The following is a 21117-nucleotide window of genomic DNA, read 5'->3' as shown; positions in this document are numbered from 1 at the left end:
CACCACCATGCTCAGCTACTTTTATTTTAAGTTTTTTACAAACAGGTCTCACTGTGTTGCCTAGGCTGGTCTCAAACTCCTGGCCTCAAGAGATTATCCTACCTCAGCTTCCTGAGAAGCTGGGATTACAGGAGTGAGCCACCACACATAGCATGACACTTATATTTAAAGATACAAATAAGTTGAATGTAAATGAAAGAAAAAATAAAGATAACAATGTAAGTAAATGTAAAAATCTGTATTTTTAGTTAGTAACTGAATTGTTAATGCATTTTTGGTTAGCAACACCACTTTTTTCCCCATATGATTTAAAATACAATTACATAAAATAGTAATTATAAATCTAAATTGATTTATATCATTTATATCTATTTATATGTTATTTATAACAACAATATGTAATCTATCACAACATAAAGTGGATGGGGAGATGGAGGTACACAGGAGCAAAAGTTGTGTATACTATTGAAACCAAGCTGGTATTATTCTGAACTAAATTGTTATATATTTGATGTTAATTGCAATTCCAAGACTACCATTAAGAAAATACCTAAAATATATATTTAAAAGAAATTATAAGGGAATCAAAATGGTACACCAGAACACATCTATCACAAAAGAAAGTGATAATGAAGGAATGGAGGAATAAAATGATATGACATATAAAAAACAGCAGAATGGCAAAATACGCTCTCGTGAGTAATTTCATCAATTAAAATAAACTCTCCAATTAAGAGGTAGAGACTAGAATAATGAATTTTAAAAGTACCCAACTATATGCTGTCTAAAAGAGACTTTAGACCCAAAGACACACATAGGCTGAATGTGAAAGTGGAAAAAGACATTCTATGAAAAGGGTAATTATAAGAGAGCTGGAGTGGTAGTACTAGTATTAGACAAAATAGACTTTAAGACAAAAATTGTTACAAGAGCAAAGAAAGATGTTATGTAACGATACAAGTTGTCAATCCATCAAGAAAATATAAAAATTATAAACAAATATACACCTAAAAATAGAGCCCCAAATATAAAAAGTAAAAGTGATAGAACTAGAGACAGATAGTTCGACAATAGTTGGAAACTTCATCATCTCACTTTCAATAATGAATAGAACCAGAAAAAACATAAACAAGGAATCAGAAAGACTTGAACAACACTATAAATCAGTTAGACCTAACAGACATATATTGAACATTCCCCTCAAATAACACCAAAATACACATTCTTCTGAAGTGAACATGGAACATTCTTTAAGACAGATCATATGTTAGGCCACAAAACAATTCTTACTTAATAAAACTAAAATAATACGAAGTATCATTTTTTGATCAAAATAAGAGAAACTGTAAAATCAATAATGAGAAAATGTGGAAAATTCTTGAATATATGGAACTAAAACAATATACTCAAATAACCAATGAGTCAAAGAAGAAATTACAATGGAAACTTGAAATGTCTTCAGATGAAAGAAAATGAAAACACAACACACCAAAACTTAATGGACACAGCAAAGTAGTGCTCAGAGGGAAATTTACAGTTATAAAAATCTACATTAAGAAATAAGAAAGATCTCTCAAATCAACAAACTAAACTTCTCCCTATAAAACTATCAAAAGAACAAACTAAATCCAAGGCATGTAAGAGGGAAAAAATACTATATATCAAAATGAAGATGAAAGGGAAAAAATACTATAAATCAAAATGAGGATGAAAAAGGAAAAAATACTATAAATAAAGGATAAAAAATAGAATATAAAAACTACGGAGAGAATTAATAAAACCAAAAGTGGTTTAAAGGATCAACAAAATTTACAATCTTTTAGGTATACTGGCCAAGGGGGAAAAAAAAGACAACTCAAATTACTAAAATCAGGAATGAAAGTGGAGACAATACTACCAGTATAGTCTATTTGTTCTTGAGTCAATAGTCTGCTTACTTCTAAATACACTTATTAGAAACCTGTTCTATCAAAAATCAAAATCTCCCCAAGAGAGAAAGATCCAGGATCAGATGGTGTCACAGATAAATTCTATCAATATTTAAGAAAAAATTTACACCAAGCCTTCTCAAACTCTTCCAATAAATAAAGGAGGGAACACTTCCTAATTCATTTTATGAAGCCAGTACAGCATTACTCTGATGTCAACACCAAAGACCTCACAAGAAAACTAGCGACCACTAGCCCCTTTGTATGAAAGGTGCAAAAATTCTCAAGAAAATACCAGTAAACCAAATACAACCACGTATTAAAGTAAGTATATACCATGACCAAGTCAGATTTACCCCCGGGAATACAAGGATGGTTCAACACATTAAAATCAATCAACGAAATACACCATGTTAATTAAATGAAGGAAAAAAAAACATATCATCAACTCAATTGATGCAGAGAAAAATCTGACAAAATCCAGCACCCTTTCATGACACAAATACGTGACAAAGTAGGAAAAGAAGGGAACTTCATCAACCTGATAAAGGACATCTATGAAAAAAACTCAAAAATAACATCATATTTAACAAAAGACAGACTGAAAGCTTTTCCCTGAAGATCAGGAAAATAAAAAGTATGTCCATTCTCTCATCACTTTGGTAACACATTATAACAGAAGTTCTAGCTGAGGCCATCAGGCAATAAAAAGAAACAAAAGGCATCTAGATTTGAAAGAAAGAAGTAAAAGTATCTCTAATAGATGATTTGATTTTACATCTATAATATCCTAAAGAATCCACCAAAAATCTATTAAAGCTAATAAATACAGCAAAGTTGCAGAATATAAGATCAATATATAATAATCAATTTTATTTCTATACAATAGCAATAAACAATTTGAAAATGAAATTAACAAAACAGTTTCCTTTACAATAGCATCAAAAAGAATGAAATACTTAAGAATAAATGTAATCAAGGGGGTGTAAGTCCTGTACAATGAAAACCACAAAACACTGTTCAAATTAAAGAAGACTTAAATAAATGGAAAGACACCTTGTGTTCATGAATCGGAAACCATATTGTGTAGATGATAATACCCTACAAATTCAATGAAACTGTGACCAAATTTCCAACTACTTTTTTTGTGGAAATTGGTAAGTTGACCCTAGAACTCATACGGAATATTAAGAGACCCTGAATAGTCAATCTTGAAAAAGAACAAATTTGTAGTACTAATACTTCCCAATTTCAAAATTTACTAAAAATCTACAGTAATTAAAATTGTGTAGTACTGACATAAGGAGAGACATATAGATCAACGGAATAGAACTGAAAGCCCAAAAACAAGCCTATACATCTACAGGCAACTGATTTTTAACAAGATTTTAAAAACCTTTCCATGATAAAAAGAATAGTCTTTTCAACAGATTATGTTGAGAAAACTGGATATCCACATGCAGAAAAATGAAGGTGGACTCTCATATAATATACAGAAAATTATCTCAAAGTGGGTCAAGGACATAAATGTAGGCAAAGTACAGAATTCTCATAAGAATAAATCTGTATGACCCTGAATCTGGCAATAGTGTCCTAGATATGATACTAAAAGCACAGGCAACAAAAGAAAAATAAAATTAGATTTTATTTAAAAAAATTGTGTATCAAAGGACACTATCAAAAAATTGAAAAGACCAGGTATGGAAAAGAATAAAATTTTTGCAAATCATATATCTGATAAGGGTCTAGTATCCAAAATATATAAAGAACTTAAAATTAAACAACCAGAACAAGAAAAAAAACCTTCAAAAAAAGGGGCAAGGGACCTAATATTTAGAGAAGGTATACTGATAGCCAATAAGCACATAAAAAGGTATTCAACATCATCACTTATTGGGAATATGAAAATCAAAACCAGAAATAGATGCCACTGCACACCCAGTAGGAAGGTTATAATTAAAAGTACAGAATATCAAATGTGTTGACAAGGATGTGGAGAAATGAGAACTCTTTTACACTGCTAATGAGAATGTAAAATGCTGCAGCCACATGGAAAATAGTTTAGCAGTTCCTCAAAATGTTAAACACAGAATTATAATATAACCCGGAAATTCTCAGTAATAATTCTAGATATATACCCCAGAGAACTGAAAACAGAATAGTCTAACAAACATTTGCTTGTACACAAATGTTCAGAGATTATTCAAAATAGCTAAAAATAAAAAGAAACCAAATGTTTATCAACTGATGAAAGGATAAACAAAATGTGGTATATCCCTACAAGAGAATTTTATTCATCTCTAAGAAGTGAATGAAGACCTGATATATGCTACAAAATAGATGAGCCTTGAAAACATTATGCTCAATAAAAGCCAGACACAAAAAAACCCACATATTCTATTATATTTCTATGAAATGTTCAGAATAGGCAAATCCATAGGGACAGAAAGCAAAAGAGTGGTTGCCAGGGGTTGAGGAGACAGGAAGAATGAGAATGAGTGCTTGATGGGTAAGAGGTTTCTTTTTCCTATGTTGAAAATGTTCTGGAATTAGATAGTGGTGATGGTTGCACAACATTGTTAATATACTGGAAGCCACTGAATTCTACACTTCAAAATGGTTACAATGGCAAATTTTATGTTATATAAATTTTACCTGAATTTTAAAAACTGAAACTATATGAGATCCCAGTTCACACCCAGTGAATAACAACACTGTGCTTCATACATTATTGGAAGGAGAATGAAAAACGTTAATAGTTTCTTATACTGTTAAATATTATGTTACCATATGATTCAGCAATTCTAAAGAAGTAAAAATACATGCCCAAAAAAACCTTGTGTATGAATGTTCATAGCAGCATTATCCATAACAGCCAGAAAAATAGAAACAAGCCAAGTGTCCATTAACAGGTGAATGGATAAACTGTGGTATATTCGCACAATGAACTACTACTCAGCAATAAAAAAGAATGAACTACTGATACATGTAAAGCATAAATGATCACAAAAAGATTACATTATGAAAAATAATTACAACCCAAAATGTACAAATTATATGATTCCACTTATATTATGCTGAAATATGGAGAAAACCATTCTATGATAATAAAAATCAGAAGACTGGTTACTTCTGGTGGGAGGAGGGAGACTGGAAAGAATGAGGCATCCTTCTAAGATGACAAAATGTTCTGTATTTTCATTTTAGTGGTAACTACATGGATATACATATTTATTAGAATACATAAATTCATATTTAGATACATAACGTTTAAAATGTACTTTATTGCATGTGGATTATAAATGTTTGAAATTTTATACATTAAGACTTCGAGTATAACAGTAAACGAGCTTCACTGGGCATAGTACATTGTTGGTGCTCAATCAAAACAGGAGGAAAGCAGGAAATGAGGCAGGTAGGTAGATTATTTTATAGTCATGGCCAAGTATGTGTCTCATACCACCCTAAAGGAATTTACAATTTAGTTCAGTATGTAAGATATAACCTCTCAACTGGTTCATTATCTGTAACAGCTGATGGAGCTGCCAAGTAGCCTCTGAATTATGTTGCTTCGTGGCATCCATTACCATATATTCCCAAATTCTGAATCCTCCTGTCTTGCCTTTTTTTTTTTTTTTTGGAGACAAGGTTTCACTCTGGACTATAGTGGCCAATCATAGCTCACTGCAGCCTAGACCCCTGGGCTCAAGTGATCCTCCCACCTCAGCCTCCCGAGTAGCTGGGACCACTGGTGTGCACTACTCTAACGGGGTTAATTTTTTCATTTTCTGTAGAGACAGGGTCTCCCTATGTTGCCCAAGCTGGTCTCAAACTCCTGGACTCAAGTGATCCTCCCACCATGGCCTCCAAAAGTGCTGGTATTACAGGCGTGAGCCACCTAGCCCGGCCTCTCCATTTTTGATCCTTCATTTAGGATGTGTTCACGGCCTGATAATGCTGAATTTACCCTGGTTTCCCAGCCCACATGCACCTGAGACATTAACTTCAGTGCCACAGTCACTAACCAATCCTATCCTTGCATACACTTAGCCTGCAAAACTAAGAATCTAACCTTATATATAACCTTAAGCCCTCCAATTCACCAGGATAGTGAGACTATGAAATGTGCAAATTAAATAATAAAAATAGACCAGAACACATTTCAGAAAACAACATATTAATAGTTGGCAAATGAATCAAACAGGAATGATTATTATTCAAGACCCAAATGAGCAGGAGATAAAGGCTGAATCTAAACTAGGTTTGCTATGGACAGGAAAAAATACTTGCTAAGCCAGGTGAAGAGGCTTAGGCAAAATAAAGAAAAAAAGTGGTAAGTATTATAAAATTAATTTGTCTAGATTCTAGAATAAAAAATTTATATTTGGATATGTGTGAGGTAATCTAAAAGATCAGATTTAGATCTCTGATAATCACAGAAAGTTGTGGAGTAGACTAAACAATATTATCTTCATTTCTAGATAAGGAAATACTAGCATAGAAAGGTTAACTTTTTTTTTCTTTTTGAGATGGAGTTTCGCTCTGTCGCCCAGGCTGGAGTGCAATGGCGCGATCTCAGCTCACTGCAACCTCCGCCTTCTGGGTTCAAGTGATTTTCCTGCCTCAGCCTCCTGAGTAGCTGGGGTTACAGGCGCACACCACCATGCCCAGCTAATTTTTGTATTGTTAGTAGAGCCGGGGTTTCACCATGTTAGCCAGGCTGGTCTCCATCTCCTGGCCTTGTGATCCGCCACCTCGGCCTCCCAAAGTGCTGGGATTACAGGCTTGAGCCACTATGCCCTGCCAGAAAGGTTAACATTTGCTCAAGGTCATAAAACTAGTTAGGGATAGGGCAGGTAATTAATAAAATTCATTTCTCTTGATTCACAGCCACATATTCATTTAATTAGATCATGATTCTGCTCAATGTTCTCCAATTTTGCCTAATATAACTCTCGAACAAAGTTTCTCACCATAAATAACCCCGCCCCCATTCACTTCTTGAATGTCTACCCTTCCTCTGAAGGAATGTTTTCAAGCATATTTTCAAGATCTACTTTAAGACAAACCCCATCCTCTTACCAACAGACCTGACCACTGGACAATAAAAAGGAGGTTTCTATCCTTACTGACTATAGCCACGTCCTTTCTGTGGCTACTAAAAGATTTAGGTTCCAGTAATATTTTTAAAAACTAACCTCGGATAATAGATTAGAAAATTACTAACTATCAGTAAAGCAGACTTCCTGTTTATTTATTGCTCGGAATTACCACCTTCAGTGCAGTCAAGGGTGAGTCTAACAGCATAGGGTGCAACTATGTTACTGTCCTTCCTCTTCACAGTAAATAAGACACGCAACTCATCTTTCACAAGAACATAAAATGGACTTCCTTTTTTGAAAAAATGTTCCTCAATAGAAGCATGCTTAAATCTTTCCCACATCCTCTAAACCTTCCAAAGATCAAGTCTTCCCTCCATTATACTTTCCTAAAATAATTTTTTTTTTTGAAAGAGTACATTCAACCTGTCTGAACTTCAAGCTGATCATTTTTATCTAGTACTGTACTCATCTCCGCCACCCACTCAAATTACCCTTAAGGAAACCAATGATACCTGAAACGCCAAAATCAAATACTTATTTTTCAAGTCTTAATCTTACCTGTCCTGGGGATGAAGGAACTGGTGCAGCGCTCACTAGGATATAATTACAGAGCTCCAGGTACTGTACTAAGCATTCAAAAATGTTCATTTAACCTTCACAACATCCCTGAGAAGTATTACCCCCTTTTAACAGATTAATATTGGGGCTCAAAATTACCCAGAGGCCAAGTAGTGAAGCCCATATGATTCTAATGTTTGCAGTCTCTTCCCAATTCTGTGGCATTTCCTCCATCTCTTTCACTATTTCATCAACCACGCTTTTAATCAGTTCTCTCATTCCACATGCTCTCCTTGACAATTTCATTTCCTCCCAAAGCTTTAACTACATTATATATTAGTGCTTCCCAACTTTTTAAATCTTTGTTAATATAAACATTTTGTGCTCTCTGTAGCTTATATTTTGAAAATAAGTTCCCATAGAAATTACAATATTGAATATGTTTACTTAAACCACACTTCCTTCCACCACTCAAGATCTGTTAACCTTTAATGAACTGCTCCATGATTAAAATCAACAGATCTTGAGGTAGAAATATTTTATTGGAGAGATATCAAATCACTCTATTTCCTCTTCCCATGTCCACTTTTCCTAGACATTTCTCTCGAGTCATAAACATCTTCAACTGTCTAATAAGCATAGTTCCATGATTGTCGCCCCAGGGCCTTCAACATAAACCTGTCTAAAACCAAACTCTCATTTCCCTTAGTAAACGTGTTCTCTGCGTTCTCCAGCTAATATTGTCACAACCCACCCTTGTCTATTCTTTGAGGTACCTACCTGAAAAACTGTAACGTTGACACTCTGACTTCCTTGAGCTACCAGGTAAAAAATCCAACCATTACAGGAGTGCCTATTATGGCCTGGAGTAGAGGAACGCAAAATAGTTCAAAACATCCTCTTCCTCCCAAAGAAACAGATTTTTTTTTGGTGAGGCATGTTCCAACTTATAAAATTAAAATATATTCACAACATTTTAATTTGATCTTTAATCTGTTTTACAGAAAAAAAAATGAGATGTTACTTTCCACTCCTTCATTGTTGAAATAAAGTTACACACAACTAAACGAAAACAGTTCTGTATGCAATAAAAGTCAACAGGGCAGCGCAAATAGCCAACTACCCAAGGACACAAAGTGACCTGGACGCGTTCTGGGGTGTCGCTGCCGTCACGACCGGGGGCCGCCTGGCCGGACCCTCCCTCCGACGTCCCCCGGGACCGCTCTCTCTCCCGCAAGTCGCTCTGCGGCCTGTCCTCAGCCGGCGGGGTCGGCAGTGACCGCGGGAAAACCCCGCTGCCGCCACCGCCCGGCTCCGGCCCCGGCCAGAGCTGAGTCCGGGATCGGCCGAAGCCCCTCGCCTTCAGCCTCCTAGACGTCCGACCAGTGGAAAATTAGCATACCTGCGGGAGAAAGCAGCTGGAAGGCCGGCGGTCCTGGCAAACCTAGAAGGCGGAAATAACCCTGGTGATGGGCGGGGCAGGGCTCCAGCGCTAACTGCATCCACTAGGTTTGGTCAACACAGAGCCGCGCCAACTCTCTGTGGCTGCGCCAAGACCTGAAGCGGCGGACTGAGAGCCGGGGTCAGAGGCTGAGAGGGCATCGGAATGGGAGCGGGGCAGAAGGAAACACATATCCTGCGGAGACGGAGCGAGGGGCCACAAGGACAGCGGCGTGAGGGGGCGGGGCGCGCGGCGCGAGAAGGCGGGCACGAGGGGCGAGCGCGAGGCGGGGCACGCCGCGCGGCGTGAGACGGGGCGGGGCGCGCGTATCGGCGCCGCGGCCGCGTGACGCGTTTTCAAATCTTCAACCGCCGCAACCCACTCGTTTGTGCTTTGCGCCTTCCTCCTCCGCGCTTTGGAGCCGGATCCGGCCCCGGAAACCCGACCCGCAGACGCGGTACCTCTGCTGCGTGGAGGCCGTAGCCGGCGGAAGGAGAGAGGCGGCCGTCCTGTCAACAGGCCTGGGGAGGCCGTGCTTTCGTGGCCGCCCGGCGCGACACTCTCCGGACCCAGCATGTAGGTACCGGGCGACTGCCATGAACTCCGGAGCCATGAGGATCCACAGTAAAGGGCATTTCCAGGGTAAGAAGCCCCTCCTCCGCCTGCAGTCCCTTTAATCCTTTCCTCCCCTCGTGGTTCCACCATTGATTCTTCAGACTTCTCCCGCCGGTTCCTCAGCTTTTTTTTTTCTGACCGCCCTCCTCTGGGGTCTGAAGGAAGGGGCTCCATTCAGTGTTTTGTCTAAGAAGGAACGGATTCCGGCCCGGCCCCTCCAGCGCTCTGCCCTTTACAGCGGCGGTCCCAGATTCATTCCCGGTCGTGCCTTCGGTTGAAAACTAGCAAACAATGTGCAGATCCGGGACCTCGCTGGGGCTGCCGTGCTCTCTTCTGCCGGGCTTCCGCAGATGCTGCGCCTTCGCCCGGGCCCTTGGAGGCGACGGACAGCATCCTCAGTTTAAAGTCAGACACCCTCGTCGCTTTTCGCTTCAGTATTACATTGAGTGATTGTGGGTGGATTTTTGGTCTTAACCCTTGAAAGTTTATTTTCCCTTCCTCATAAGTTGGGGGAAAGCATTTATATTTCAAACATCCCATTGCTGGTTTCATCATTACAAACAGGGAAACAAAAGCACGTTTCCATTTTCAATCACTTTATTTGGTGAAACATTCCACCACCTAAGTTTTTTGTACAGGTATTTGTGTATGTGTAGTAATTACCAATTTAAGAACAGGTTGCGTTTGAAAAATTAATTTTTAAAGCAGTTGCTCGGATCTCAGATCTGTTTTTAATGAAAATAATGAAATGAAAGGTTTAGTTCTTCATAATGGACCGTTAAATTCCTAATACATAGACAAATTGTATGTGAAATGGACCATTTAGTTGTTAACATGCAGACAAACTTTATATGAAACTAAAACTTGAGCAGTCTGAAACCCTTGACCAGGTTATTCTGGGTAACAGGATTCTTTCATCGCTAAATGAAGTTTAAACAGCAGTTTTGAATGTTCAGCAGAATGGCAGATGCTCAATAAGTAGTTGAGTATTAAATACCCCCATGGAGTTTACATCCTAAAGAAGAAAATCTTTCAAAAGAGTTTTATATAGTTCCGTGCCTCAGGAATAAATACAAGAATATTTCTTGCTGAGTCAACTATTATTTTACAATATGCGGTCTGTGAAAATATATAGAGCATTTTGCCTCTATCCTAAGTAGTGCTACAAAGAAATACATTTCAGTGCTAATAACTTAAACTGGTAGGATTGTAAGGATTTTTATTTTGTAATATTGTATAATGAAATGTTTTAAAAATAGTACAAGTGTCTGTGTAAAACATCTGATTCTAAACATCTTTAATAGCAGGTGGAATCCAAGTCAAAAATGAAAAAAACAGACCATCTTTGAAATCTCTGAAAACTGATAACAGGCCAGAAAAATCCAAGTATAAGCCACTTTGGGGAAAAGTATTTTACCTTGACTTACCTTCTGTCACCATATCTGAAAAACTGCAAAAGGACATTAAGGATCTGGGAGGGGTAAGTGAAAACCCTAAACTGGCATAGAAGGAAAAATTTGTAACTACTACTTTCTACTATGTAATCATTTAAATTTTTCATTTTGGAAAAGTTAAACCCTTCTGTTAGCACCAAGATTAACATTATTATCAGCTGTTTATCATTAATGAAAAACCATTTGTTTTAACCTTTTGTGGACTGGCAAAACTTTCAGGTTTCTCCGATTAGCAGTCTAGTATAAAGTTCCCAGCGTATAAGACTCCCCAGTCCTAGTGGAACTGCTCATTGACTGCTCACTGTAATGTTGGAATGTCCTCCAGATGACAGCAGTTTCTTGATTATGAATCTTGGGGAGCTACGTAAGTTTGTATGGACTAGTGTAACAGTTAAGAATGTTATTACAGAACACCCATGCAAACCACCAGTTAAAATTGTTCCTGAGCGGTACAGATGCTGTTTCAACAGAATGAATGTTATTAAAGGAATAGAAATTTGCATTAAGAATCTGGAGATACTTTCCTACCTTGTACACTGATTAGATGATTGGGAAATTAGAAATCTCAGGCAAAGGCCGGGCACAGTAACTCATGCCTGTAATCCCAGCACTTTGGGAGGCCGAGGCAGGCGGATCACAAGGTCAGGAGGTCGAGACCATCCTGGCTAACACGATGAAACTCCATCTCTACTAAAAATACCAAAAAAAAAAAAAAAAATTAGCTGGGCGCGGTGGCGGGCGCCTATAGTCCCAGCTACTTCGGAGGCTGAGGCAGGAGAATGGCGTGAACCCAGGAGGCGGAGCTTGCAGTGAGCTAAGATCAGCCCCACTGCACTCCAGCCTGGGCAACAGAGTGAGACTCTGTCTCAAAAAAAAAAGAAAGAAAAGAAAGCTCAGGCAAAATTCTAGGATCTTAATAGGATTAAGGTTAATATTGGATGAGTTTTAGCAAATGAGGTGATAAAGGTTTTTTCTGTTTTAAAGGGTCATACTGGACTTTGACTTTCTGAAGGTCTGCATCTTTGAGTGTCTAAACTGATCCTTTCATTCCCAGACTGGTAACTTTTCATTTTATTTTTATTTTGAGACGGAGTCTCGTTCTATATGGCCTGGGTTGGAGTACAGTGGTGCAATCTCGGCTCACTGCAACCTCCGCCTCCCAGGTTCAAGTGATTCTTATGCCTCAGCCTCCACCTCCTGAGTAGCTACAATTACAGGCATGTGCCACCACTCCTGGGTAATTTTTGTATTTTTAGTGGAGTTAGGGTTTCACCATGTTGCCCAGGCTAGTCTCAAACTTCTGACCTCAGGTGATTTGCCCACCTCAGCCTTCTAAAGTGCTGGGATTTACAGGCATGAGCCCTCCAGGCCCTGCCAATTCCCAAACTAGAAACTTACCAGAAGAACATGTGCTAACAAGTTTCCTGGAACTGTTTGTTAATATGATATTTTATTTACCTATCTGAAAAGTTACTCTACTTTTTTACTATTCATTTTGTTAAACTAAAACACTGTGACATGCTTGTAATAGTAGTATTTATCGTAATGATCATACGACAGCATTCTTAAAGGTCATGTTTACTAGGCCAGCCACCCTATTGACTGTGTATCTATTTAGCGTATCTTAATGTGTTAAGGACCTTAGACATTGAGTAAAAAAAGACCCCTTCACCTTAGAAGCAAAGTACTTGAGGTCCAGAGAAAGTAAATGGCCCAATTAGAGCAGTATTAGCTTCTTAATTCCAACAGCAACATAGTTCCTGCACCATTCTTTTCCTCTAGCAATCAGTGGCTACAAATGGCTATCTGGCTGTTAATTCACACCTGTAATCCTAGCACTTTGGGAGGCCGAGGCAGGTAGATCGCTTGAGGCCAGGAGTTCAAGACCAGCCTTTGCAACATGGCAAAACTCCATGTCTACTAAAAAATACAAAAATTAGCCAAGAATGGTGGCGCATACTTGTAGTCCCAGCTACTTGGGAGGCCGAGGCATGAGAATCGCTTGAACCTGGGAGGTGGAGGTTGCAGTGAGCCAAGATTGTGCCACTGCACCCCAGCCTGGGTGACAGAGTGAGACCCTCCAAAAAAAAAAGTAGCTCAAAGTAGCTATCTGATGTGATTTGATGACAGCTTTCTCAAATACGATGAACAACCCATTAACTCTAGGTCTAATGGTCTAGATCAGTGATATTTAGATTTGCGTTTTTATCAGTAGAGCCCTTTGAACAAAATAATATTCAGAAGTCTAACGTGTAAAGCCTATAAAAAGGGAACTCCTTAGGCTAAAACAACAGTACAGAGGCTAAAGCAAGAACCACTTGCCCTGTCACCTTTCTTTCTCCTATCTCCACAGCAGTTCCTGAGGTAATTGCAAGAAACACATTTTGAATTACTTCTGCCATACATTAATAGTTGAGGGAGCTTTTGGTTTTACATACTTAGTCTTACCCTGAAATGACTGAAGTAGACCAGTGAAGTTAGGAGCTTATTAAGGGTGTGAGTTTCCATATTTTCCTTTGGATTTCCCAAAAATCCAAAGCTATGGATTTTCAACTGAATTTGATTTATTAACTTTCTTCTAAAAAAAAAAAAAGTTTTATTTATTGAATTCTGATCTTCCCATACTATCTTTTCTATAATTAATGACATTTAATTCTCGGGTCTTGGTTTCTTTCTTCAGCACATTTACTATTTCTGTCACTAAAAAAGATTTTCTCATAAAGATCTACATGAGCTAATTTATCTTCACATCATTACTTTAGGTGCCTTTTTAATTCACCATGTCACATACCTTGGTTTCTACAATCTCGGTGAAAACATCTTAATACCCCATTTATCTACAGTGTATGCTTCTGACAAATTTAACCACTGAGAGCACAGCACCCAGATTCTGATATAAAGGGGAAATACCTTTAATAGTGCAAGAAAAGTAGGTGTTACAAAACCATCTAAGGACAACGTGTGATCAACCACAGTTAGGTCCATGTCTAAATAGTTTTGGCTGAAATAAGGCAATTGGAGAGGAACAGAAATGTACGCCAATTCCTTGGTGTATTAGCTTGAACAGTAAAAGGTTTGGTGTTCGTCATGATGACCTTGAGTCATCAGAAAATAACGTTTTGAGTGTACTCTTTAAATGGCGAAGATTCAACAATATCTAATAAATTGAATAACCTGGTAGAACTGATTCAACAAATGTTTGAGTATGGTGTACACTGCACTCTGTGTTTTGGTAGATTCAAAAATGAATTCTGCCGGGCTTGGAGGCTCACATCTATAATCCCAGCACTTTGGGAGGCTGAGGCAGGCAGATCACTTGAGGTCAGGAGTTTGAGACCAGCCTGGCCAACATGATGAAACCCCTTCTCTACTAAAAATACAAAAATTTAGCTGGGCATGGTGGCACACACTTGTAATCCCGGCTGCTGGGGAGACTGAGGCAGGAGAACCTCTTGAATCTGGGACGTAGAGGTTGCAGTGAGCCAAGATGGTGCCACTGCACTCCACCTGGGCAACAGCGAGACTGTCTCTCAAAAGAAAAATAAAATAAAATATGAGTCCTTATGTCCGTCCTATCCTCATGTTCTAACCTAGGTGGAGATGACATTGGTACAAGTAATTGTGTTAATAATACAACATAGAACATAAGGAGCAAGGAGAGATTAGTTCCAGCTAAGGAATTGTGGATTTCGTTCATACAAAATTGGAACACGGCTTTGAAGAATGATGAAGATTTGGGCATGTGGGAATTCATTCAAAAATTATTCCACCAGTGTCTCCAGTATATCAGCACTATTTTAGATCCTAGAGATACAAAAATAAGTAAAATATAATGCTCTAGGTATTCTTAGTCTAGCGGAAACCTCAGACAACTAAATAATTTGTATTAGAGTGTTATCAGTGCTTTGACAGAAATATGTAGAAATTGCTATTAGAACACAGAGATAGGAATGATTAACTCTGCCATTAGGAATCAACAGAGATAAAGTTTGAGCTGGATCTTGAAAGTCTTAGTTTGCAAGGCAAATAGACATACTGAATAGAGGAAATCATATTTAAAATATATGTCAATGCGGTTTGTTTCTACAACTGATGTTGCAGTGAGATTTGAGCTTAGGATATAGGTGGGGGGAATGGCAGGAAACAAAATTACATTAGGGCTATGTTGCAAAGGGCATTTTATTCACTACTGAGGAGTTTTAACTCTGTAAGAAATGAAAAACCGAAGGAAATAAGTGGTACTAACATAAGAACAGACATACACACCAATAGAATAGAACAGAGGACCCAGAAATAAACCCTTGCATATATGACTAATTGATTTTCAAGAAGGGTACCAAGACCATTCATTGGGGAAAAGATGATCTTTTCAACAATTGGTGCTAGGAAAACTGGATATCCACATGCAGAAAAAATGAAGTTGGACCTTTACTGTGACATATGCGTAAATGAGCTCAAAATGGATCTAAGATGTATTTGTAAGAACTAAAACTCTTAATGGAAAATATAGGGAGAAGTCTTCATGACATTGGATTTGGATATATCAAAATCATGTGCAACAAATGAAAAGTATAAAATTGGACTTCATCAGGATTAAGAACTTTTGTGCCTCAAAGGACATTTTTAGGAGTGAAATCACAGGAAATCTTTGCAAATTATTTATCTGCTAAGGGATTAATATCCAGAATACCTGTATAAAGAACTTCTATGACCCAAGAACAAAAGGACAAGTGGCCCAATTTAAAAATGGGCAGAGGAACTGAAAAGACATTTACTCAGAAAAGATATACTAATGGTAGATAAGCACATGAAAAAATGTTCAGCATCACTGATCATTAGGGAAATGTCAATCAGTAATCATTTAACACCTATTAGGATGGTTACTGTTAAACAACCAGAAAAATAACAAGTGTTAACAAGGATTTGAAGAAGTAGAACCCTTGTGCACTCTGAGTGGTAGTGTAAAACAATATAGCCACCATACAGAATAGTATGGGTGGTTTCTGAAAAAAGTAAAAAATTGAATTACTGTATGATTCCGTAATTTCATTTCTGACTATACATCCAGAAGAATTGAAGGCAGTCTCATAGATACCATTCACAATAGCCAAAAAGTGCGAACAGCCCCAATGTCCAACAAGTAAATAGAAAAAGAAGAGGTTGTATATACATACAGTAGAATATTATTCAGCTTTAAAAGGAAATGAAATTCTAATTCATGCTACAACATGGGTGAACCACTAAAAACACTGTGCTAAGTGAAGGAAGCCAGTCACAAAAGAACAAATGTAGGATTCCATTATATGAGTTACCTAGAATAGCCAGTTTCAGAGATGGAAAGTATTAGAACCTCTGACATTACTAGGGCCTCATATTTATGAAAATGAAGGCAGTATATGATGTGTGAATTATTCATTTATATTATTGCCTGGCCCTTACAGGCATTTCAGTCTGTAATCCCTGGAATAAATAAATGTAGGTACATTATTTACTGGTTAATGAAAATGAATGTTGGTCAAAAAAATGATTTGCACTTAACCAAGGAGGTCACTGGGCTCAGTAGCAAATTCTGCTTAATGCTTAGATGAAGTGAACTTATCTGTTACACACTTGACTTCATTTTTATTATCCTCATTTATAGTGTGAAATCCTATAGAAATTAGATACAGCTATTTAAAATATTTTAAGAAGTTTTTTATGGATGTAAATTGTTACTGCTTATTAATGATTCACAATTTACTTCTGCTTAGTGGGTTTTTATTTATACATATTTATACTATATATTTTTCTAATAATATTAGTATTCTACTTAGTATTTACTTCTACCTATTTTTATTTTCCTGACCCTGGCGATCTTTAATAACCTTCACTTTGGGCCGGGCGCGGTGGCTCATGCCTGTAATCCCAGCACTTTGGGAGGCTGAGACGGGCGGATCACGAGGTCAGGAGATCCAGACCATCCTGGCTAACACGGTGAAACCCTGTCTCTACTAAAAATACGTTTAAAAAAAGAAAAATTAGCCAGGTGCGGTGGTGGGCGCCTGTAGTCCCAGCTACACGGGAATCTGAGGCAGGAGAATGGTGTGAACCCGGGAAGCGGAGCTTGCAGTGAGTGGAGATCTCGCCACTGCACTCCAGCCTGGGCGACAGAGCAAGACTCCGTCTCAAAAAAAAAAAATAACCTTCACTTTGGTATGTTTCTTTATAAGTAAATTCAGATATTTAGGCGGTGAGCTTCAAACATTTTAGTAAAGTAATTCTTTTCAAACAGTATTACACTCTTAAGGGTAAAGGTTCCCTGCATCCTGTAAGTTGAAGCCTCAAGGGAAGGTGTAATAAATTAATGATTGATTTAAACTTGTATTATCTGCTATGGTAACCATTAATGATATGTGGCTACTTAAATTTAAAGTCTTTAAAATGAAATCAAATTTAAAAATCAGTGACTTGAGCTAGGCGCAGTAGTATGTGCCTGTACTCTCAGGTACTTGGGAGGCTGAGGCAGGAGGCTCTCTTGAGCCCAGGAGTTCAACACCAACCTGGGCAACATAACAAGACCCCATCTCTTAAGAAACAAAAAATTCAGTGGCTTAATCACACTACCAAGGTCATTTCAAGTACTTAGGTAAGTTGTATTGGACACTGCTGCTTTAGATCATGGGCTTGAGTCGGAATGCGTGTGTTCAAATTATATTATTTGCTACTGGGTAACATGAAGTAAGTTACCTCTCTTCACTTTTTATCCTGCAGAAAATGTAGATAGTATCATGAGGCTGTTCCATAGATTAAGTTAATTAGTATATATAAAGTATTTAAGAATAGTATCCAGCACATGCTGCTGTTGTGCTATTATAGGAGCTCTTATACTTCCTCAGAGTTCTAAGTTCAGAAAAATACAGTACAAAACCCACCAATTTACGACATAATTGCATCAAATTGAACTTTTTTTACTGTGCTTGGCATATGAAACAGCTTATGGTTTTTATGACCTAGTTGAAAATACCTTGGTGGCATGTGCCTACAGTCCCAGCTATTCAGAAGGCCAAGGCAGAAGAATCAGGGGGTTGAGGCTGCAGTGAGCTATGATTTTGCCACTTGCACTGTAGCCTGGATAACACAGTGAGACCATGTTTCTTAAAAAAAATTTATAAATAAAAATACCTTGTTTTCTTCTAGCGAGTTGAAGAGTTTCTCAGCAAAGATATCAGTTATCTTATTTCAAATAAGAAGGAAGCTAAATTTGCACAGACCTTGGGTCGAATTTCTCCTGTACCAAGTCCAGAATCTGCATATACTGCAGAAACCACTTCACCTCATCCCAGCCATGATGGAAGTTCATTTAAGTCACCAGACACAGTAAGTCTCTTAAATATGCTTTGAGACTCAGAAGGGCTATATCCTGAAGATCTCATGGTTTTTAATAGCAAGGTGGCAGTAGAGTTTACTTATGTAGAACATTTGCAAAGCCACATTATGTGTGGCTGTCCAGTCCTTAATAAGGTTGCTGTCTTTTAGAAAGGTGGTTTTTGCCTAATAGTTCTTGTGTAATCACACTCTGATTGCTTAGGTATACCCCTGTATTTAGGGATGGCTTGTAGTTTTTAGAATAATTTACAACTAAAAAGTTAACAGCAGATCATTCTTTAAAGAAGAAATAGAAACCTTTTTTATTTTCAGAGCAGGGGTCAGCAAACTCTAGCCCATGGGCCAAATCCAGTCTGTTGCCTTTTTTGTACAGCCTGCAGGTTAAGCATGGTTTTTACATTTTCAAATGGTTGTATAAAAATATCAAAAGAATATTTTGTGACAAGTAGAAATTTTATGAAATTCAGATTTCATTGTCCATAATGTTTTATTGGAACACAGCCATACCTGTTTGTTTAGGTATAATTTGTAGTTGCTTTTGTGTTTTAGGCAAAATTGAATAGTAGTTGTAGAGACCATATGGCCAACAAAGCTTACAATGTTTACTCTCTGGTCCTTTGCATAAAAAGGTTGCCAGCCCCTATTCTAGAATTATTGAAATCTCATCCCTACCACTCCATGGCCAATAAATTGAAAGATGCAAGGAAGGACAAATTAAATTGATTTAATTGGGTGTGAGATGGGATAAGATCAAATGAGAGATAAAATGTTTATCTCAGTTTTTAGGTTGAAGTGTAATTAAATTATGATTTTAAAATATCCTCCTCGACTTACCTGTTATAGCCATTTGAAAATTAGGGGAAATGAGGAGAAAACAGAAAAAATGAGTCACAAAAGAGATATCACTTGAAAAAAGAGTTATAATACATAGAAGAAAACAGAAGAAAGAATGGAAAAGAGATCGAGGAAGGACCATGCATTCTCTGAGTTAATGCTTTTTTGGAGCAAGGAGACAATACACTAGCAATTCCAAAATAATTGTTGCTGATGGCATTTCAACTGATTTTCCTAGTAGTTTATTTGAAAAGTGAAGTAACAGCTGGGCACGGTGGCTCACGCCTGTAATCCCAGCACTTTGGGAGGCTGAGGTAGCTGGATCATGAGGTCAGGGGTTCAAGACCAGCCTGACCAACATAGTGAAACCCCATCTCTACTTAAAAAAAAATACAAAAATTAGCTGGGCATGATGATGCTTGCCTGTAGTCGCAGATACTTGGGAGCCTGAGGCAGGAGAATTACTTGAACCCGGGAGGCAGAGGTTGTAGTGAGCTGAGATAACGCCATTGCACTCTGGCTTGGGCAACACAGCGAGACTTTGTCTCCAAAAAAAAAGGGTAAAATAGCATAAAAACAGTATATAAAATTTATTGTTTTTCTTAAATCTTTGATTTAATAGGAACTAAAATGTAAACCAATTAATTGTAAAGAATTCCAGTGAAACCTAGCTATTTTATTTTTCATGTTGAATAGAATTACTACAAAACCAAAGAGGTCATCCCAAAAAGGAAACTTTTAAATATGAGACCCGAAAGTTCTCTTTTCTTAGCTGCTTTACCTTTTTAACCTGTTCTCCAGTTAAGCACTATGTTTTAAAATTTTCTGGTCTTTTTATAGGTGTGTTTAAGCAGAGGAAAATTATTAGTTGAAAAAGCTATCAAGGACCATGTAAGTAGGAACTGTAAAGATTCACATTGTAACGTTTTGTTATTAAAAACTCCACTGGAAATTTCAGATATTCTTGAAATTTTCCTTTCCACATTTTTAGGCAAAAGCCTGAATCTCAGCATATATTTTGTTTTACAAAGTACAGAACTTAACTTTTCGTGTAGAAACATTGCCATCTTGTGGCCTTTTAAAATATTACTGGAAACTTAAAACTTGCCTTATAGTTTTCATTAAATTATTAAGAACGTGGGTATAAAGTGGGATTGATTTTAGAAATTCTATAGAAAATCTTGATGTCCTGGCTATTGTAACTCTATAGGGTCTGTTACAAATAACCACCTTAGTGACATTAAGCTTCAAATAATTGAATTTTTATTAAAATTTAGCTCATTTTAAATAATTTCCTAGAACAACTGTACAACTTTTTTTTACAGGATTTTATTCCTTCAAATAGTATATTATCAAATGCCTTGTCATGGGGAGTAAAAATTCTTCATATTGATGGTAAGACTTTTATAATTGTTTTTGGACAATATTTGTTGTAAGTGTCCATGTCTGTCCTTTGGTTCCTGATTTTACATAGTAAAATTTTGATAGCAAGGATGTCTTAATCTGTTCCCTATTGCTTATAACAGAATACCTGAAACTGGGTAATGTACAAAGAAAAGGAATTTATTTCTTACAGTTACGGAGACTAAGAAGTCCAAGGTCATAGGGCTGCATCTGGTGAGGGCCTTCTTGCTGGTGGAGACTCTGCAGAGTCTTGAGGCAGCACAGAGTATCACATGGTGAGGGGCTGAGCATGCCAGCTCAGGTCTCTCTTCTTCTTCTTATAAAGACATCAGGTCCACTCCCATGATAACCCATTAATCCATTAATCCCCTCTTAAAGGCCCCACCTCTCAGTAAATACTGTCCCATTGGGGATTA

General features: G+C 37.6%; 2 protein-coding genes across 11 annotated transcripts in view; one reads left to right on the top strand and one right to left on the bottom strand.

The window, feature by feature from the left end:
• SLC25A40 (solute carrier family 25 member 40) overlaps positions 1-9284 on the bottom strand; it is a 55252-nt gene extending 45968 nt beyond the window's left edge. For 4 of the 7 annotated variants that reach the window (XR_005242405.2, XM_007982283.3, XM_073009152.1 and 1 more), the window contains exon 1: positions 8991-9284. The gene's annotated coding sequence lies outside the window, so the exon portion shown is untranslated. Of the gene's footprint in view, positions 1-8368; positions 8582-8990 lie in introns of all 7 variants that reach the window. The other 3 variants (XM_038004574.2, XM_038004575.2, XM_038004576.2) reach the window with 3 other exon arrangements.
• Positions 9285-9373: 89 nt separating this feature from the next.
• DBF4 (DBF4-CDC7 kinase regulatory subunit) overlaps positions 9374-21117 on the top strand; it is a 32586-nt gene continuing 20842 nt past the window's right edge. For 2 of the 4 annotated variants that reach the window (XM_007982287.3, XM_007982285.3), the window contains exons 1-5: positions 9374-9671; positions 10949-11124; positions 18275-18454; positions 20138-20188; positions 20623-20692. In XM_007982287.3, the coding sequence (XP_007980478.1) occupies positions 9626-9671; positions 10949-11124; positions 18275-18454; positions 20138-20188; positions 20623-20692 (523 nt within the window). In that variant the 5' untranslated portion in view covers positions 9374-9625. The remainder of the gene's footprint in view (positions 9672-10948; positions 11125-18274; positions 18455-20137; positions 20189-20622; positions 20693-21117) is intronic. The other 2 variants (XM_073009146.1, XM_007982286.3) reach the window with 1 other exon arrangement.

Source organism: Chlorocebus sabaeus, chromosome 21 (assembly GCF_047675955.1).
Source record: "Chlorocebus sabaeus isolate Y175 chromosome 21, mChlSab1.0.hap1, whole genome shotgun sequence".
Lineage (NCBI taxonomy): Eukaryota > Metazoa > Chordata > Mammalia > Primates > Cercopithecidae > Chlorocebus > Chlorocebus sabaeus.
The sequence above is the reverse complement of the archived record's forward strand: the minus strand, read 5'-3'. Positions and strand labels throughout refer to the sequence as shown.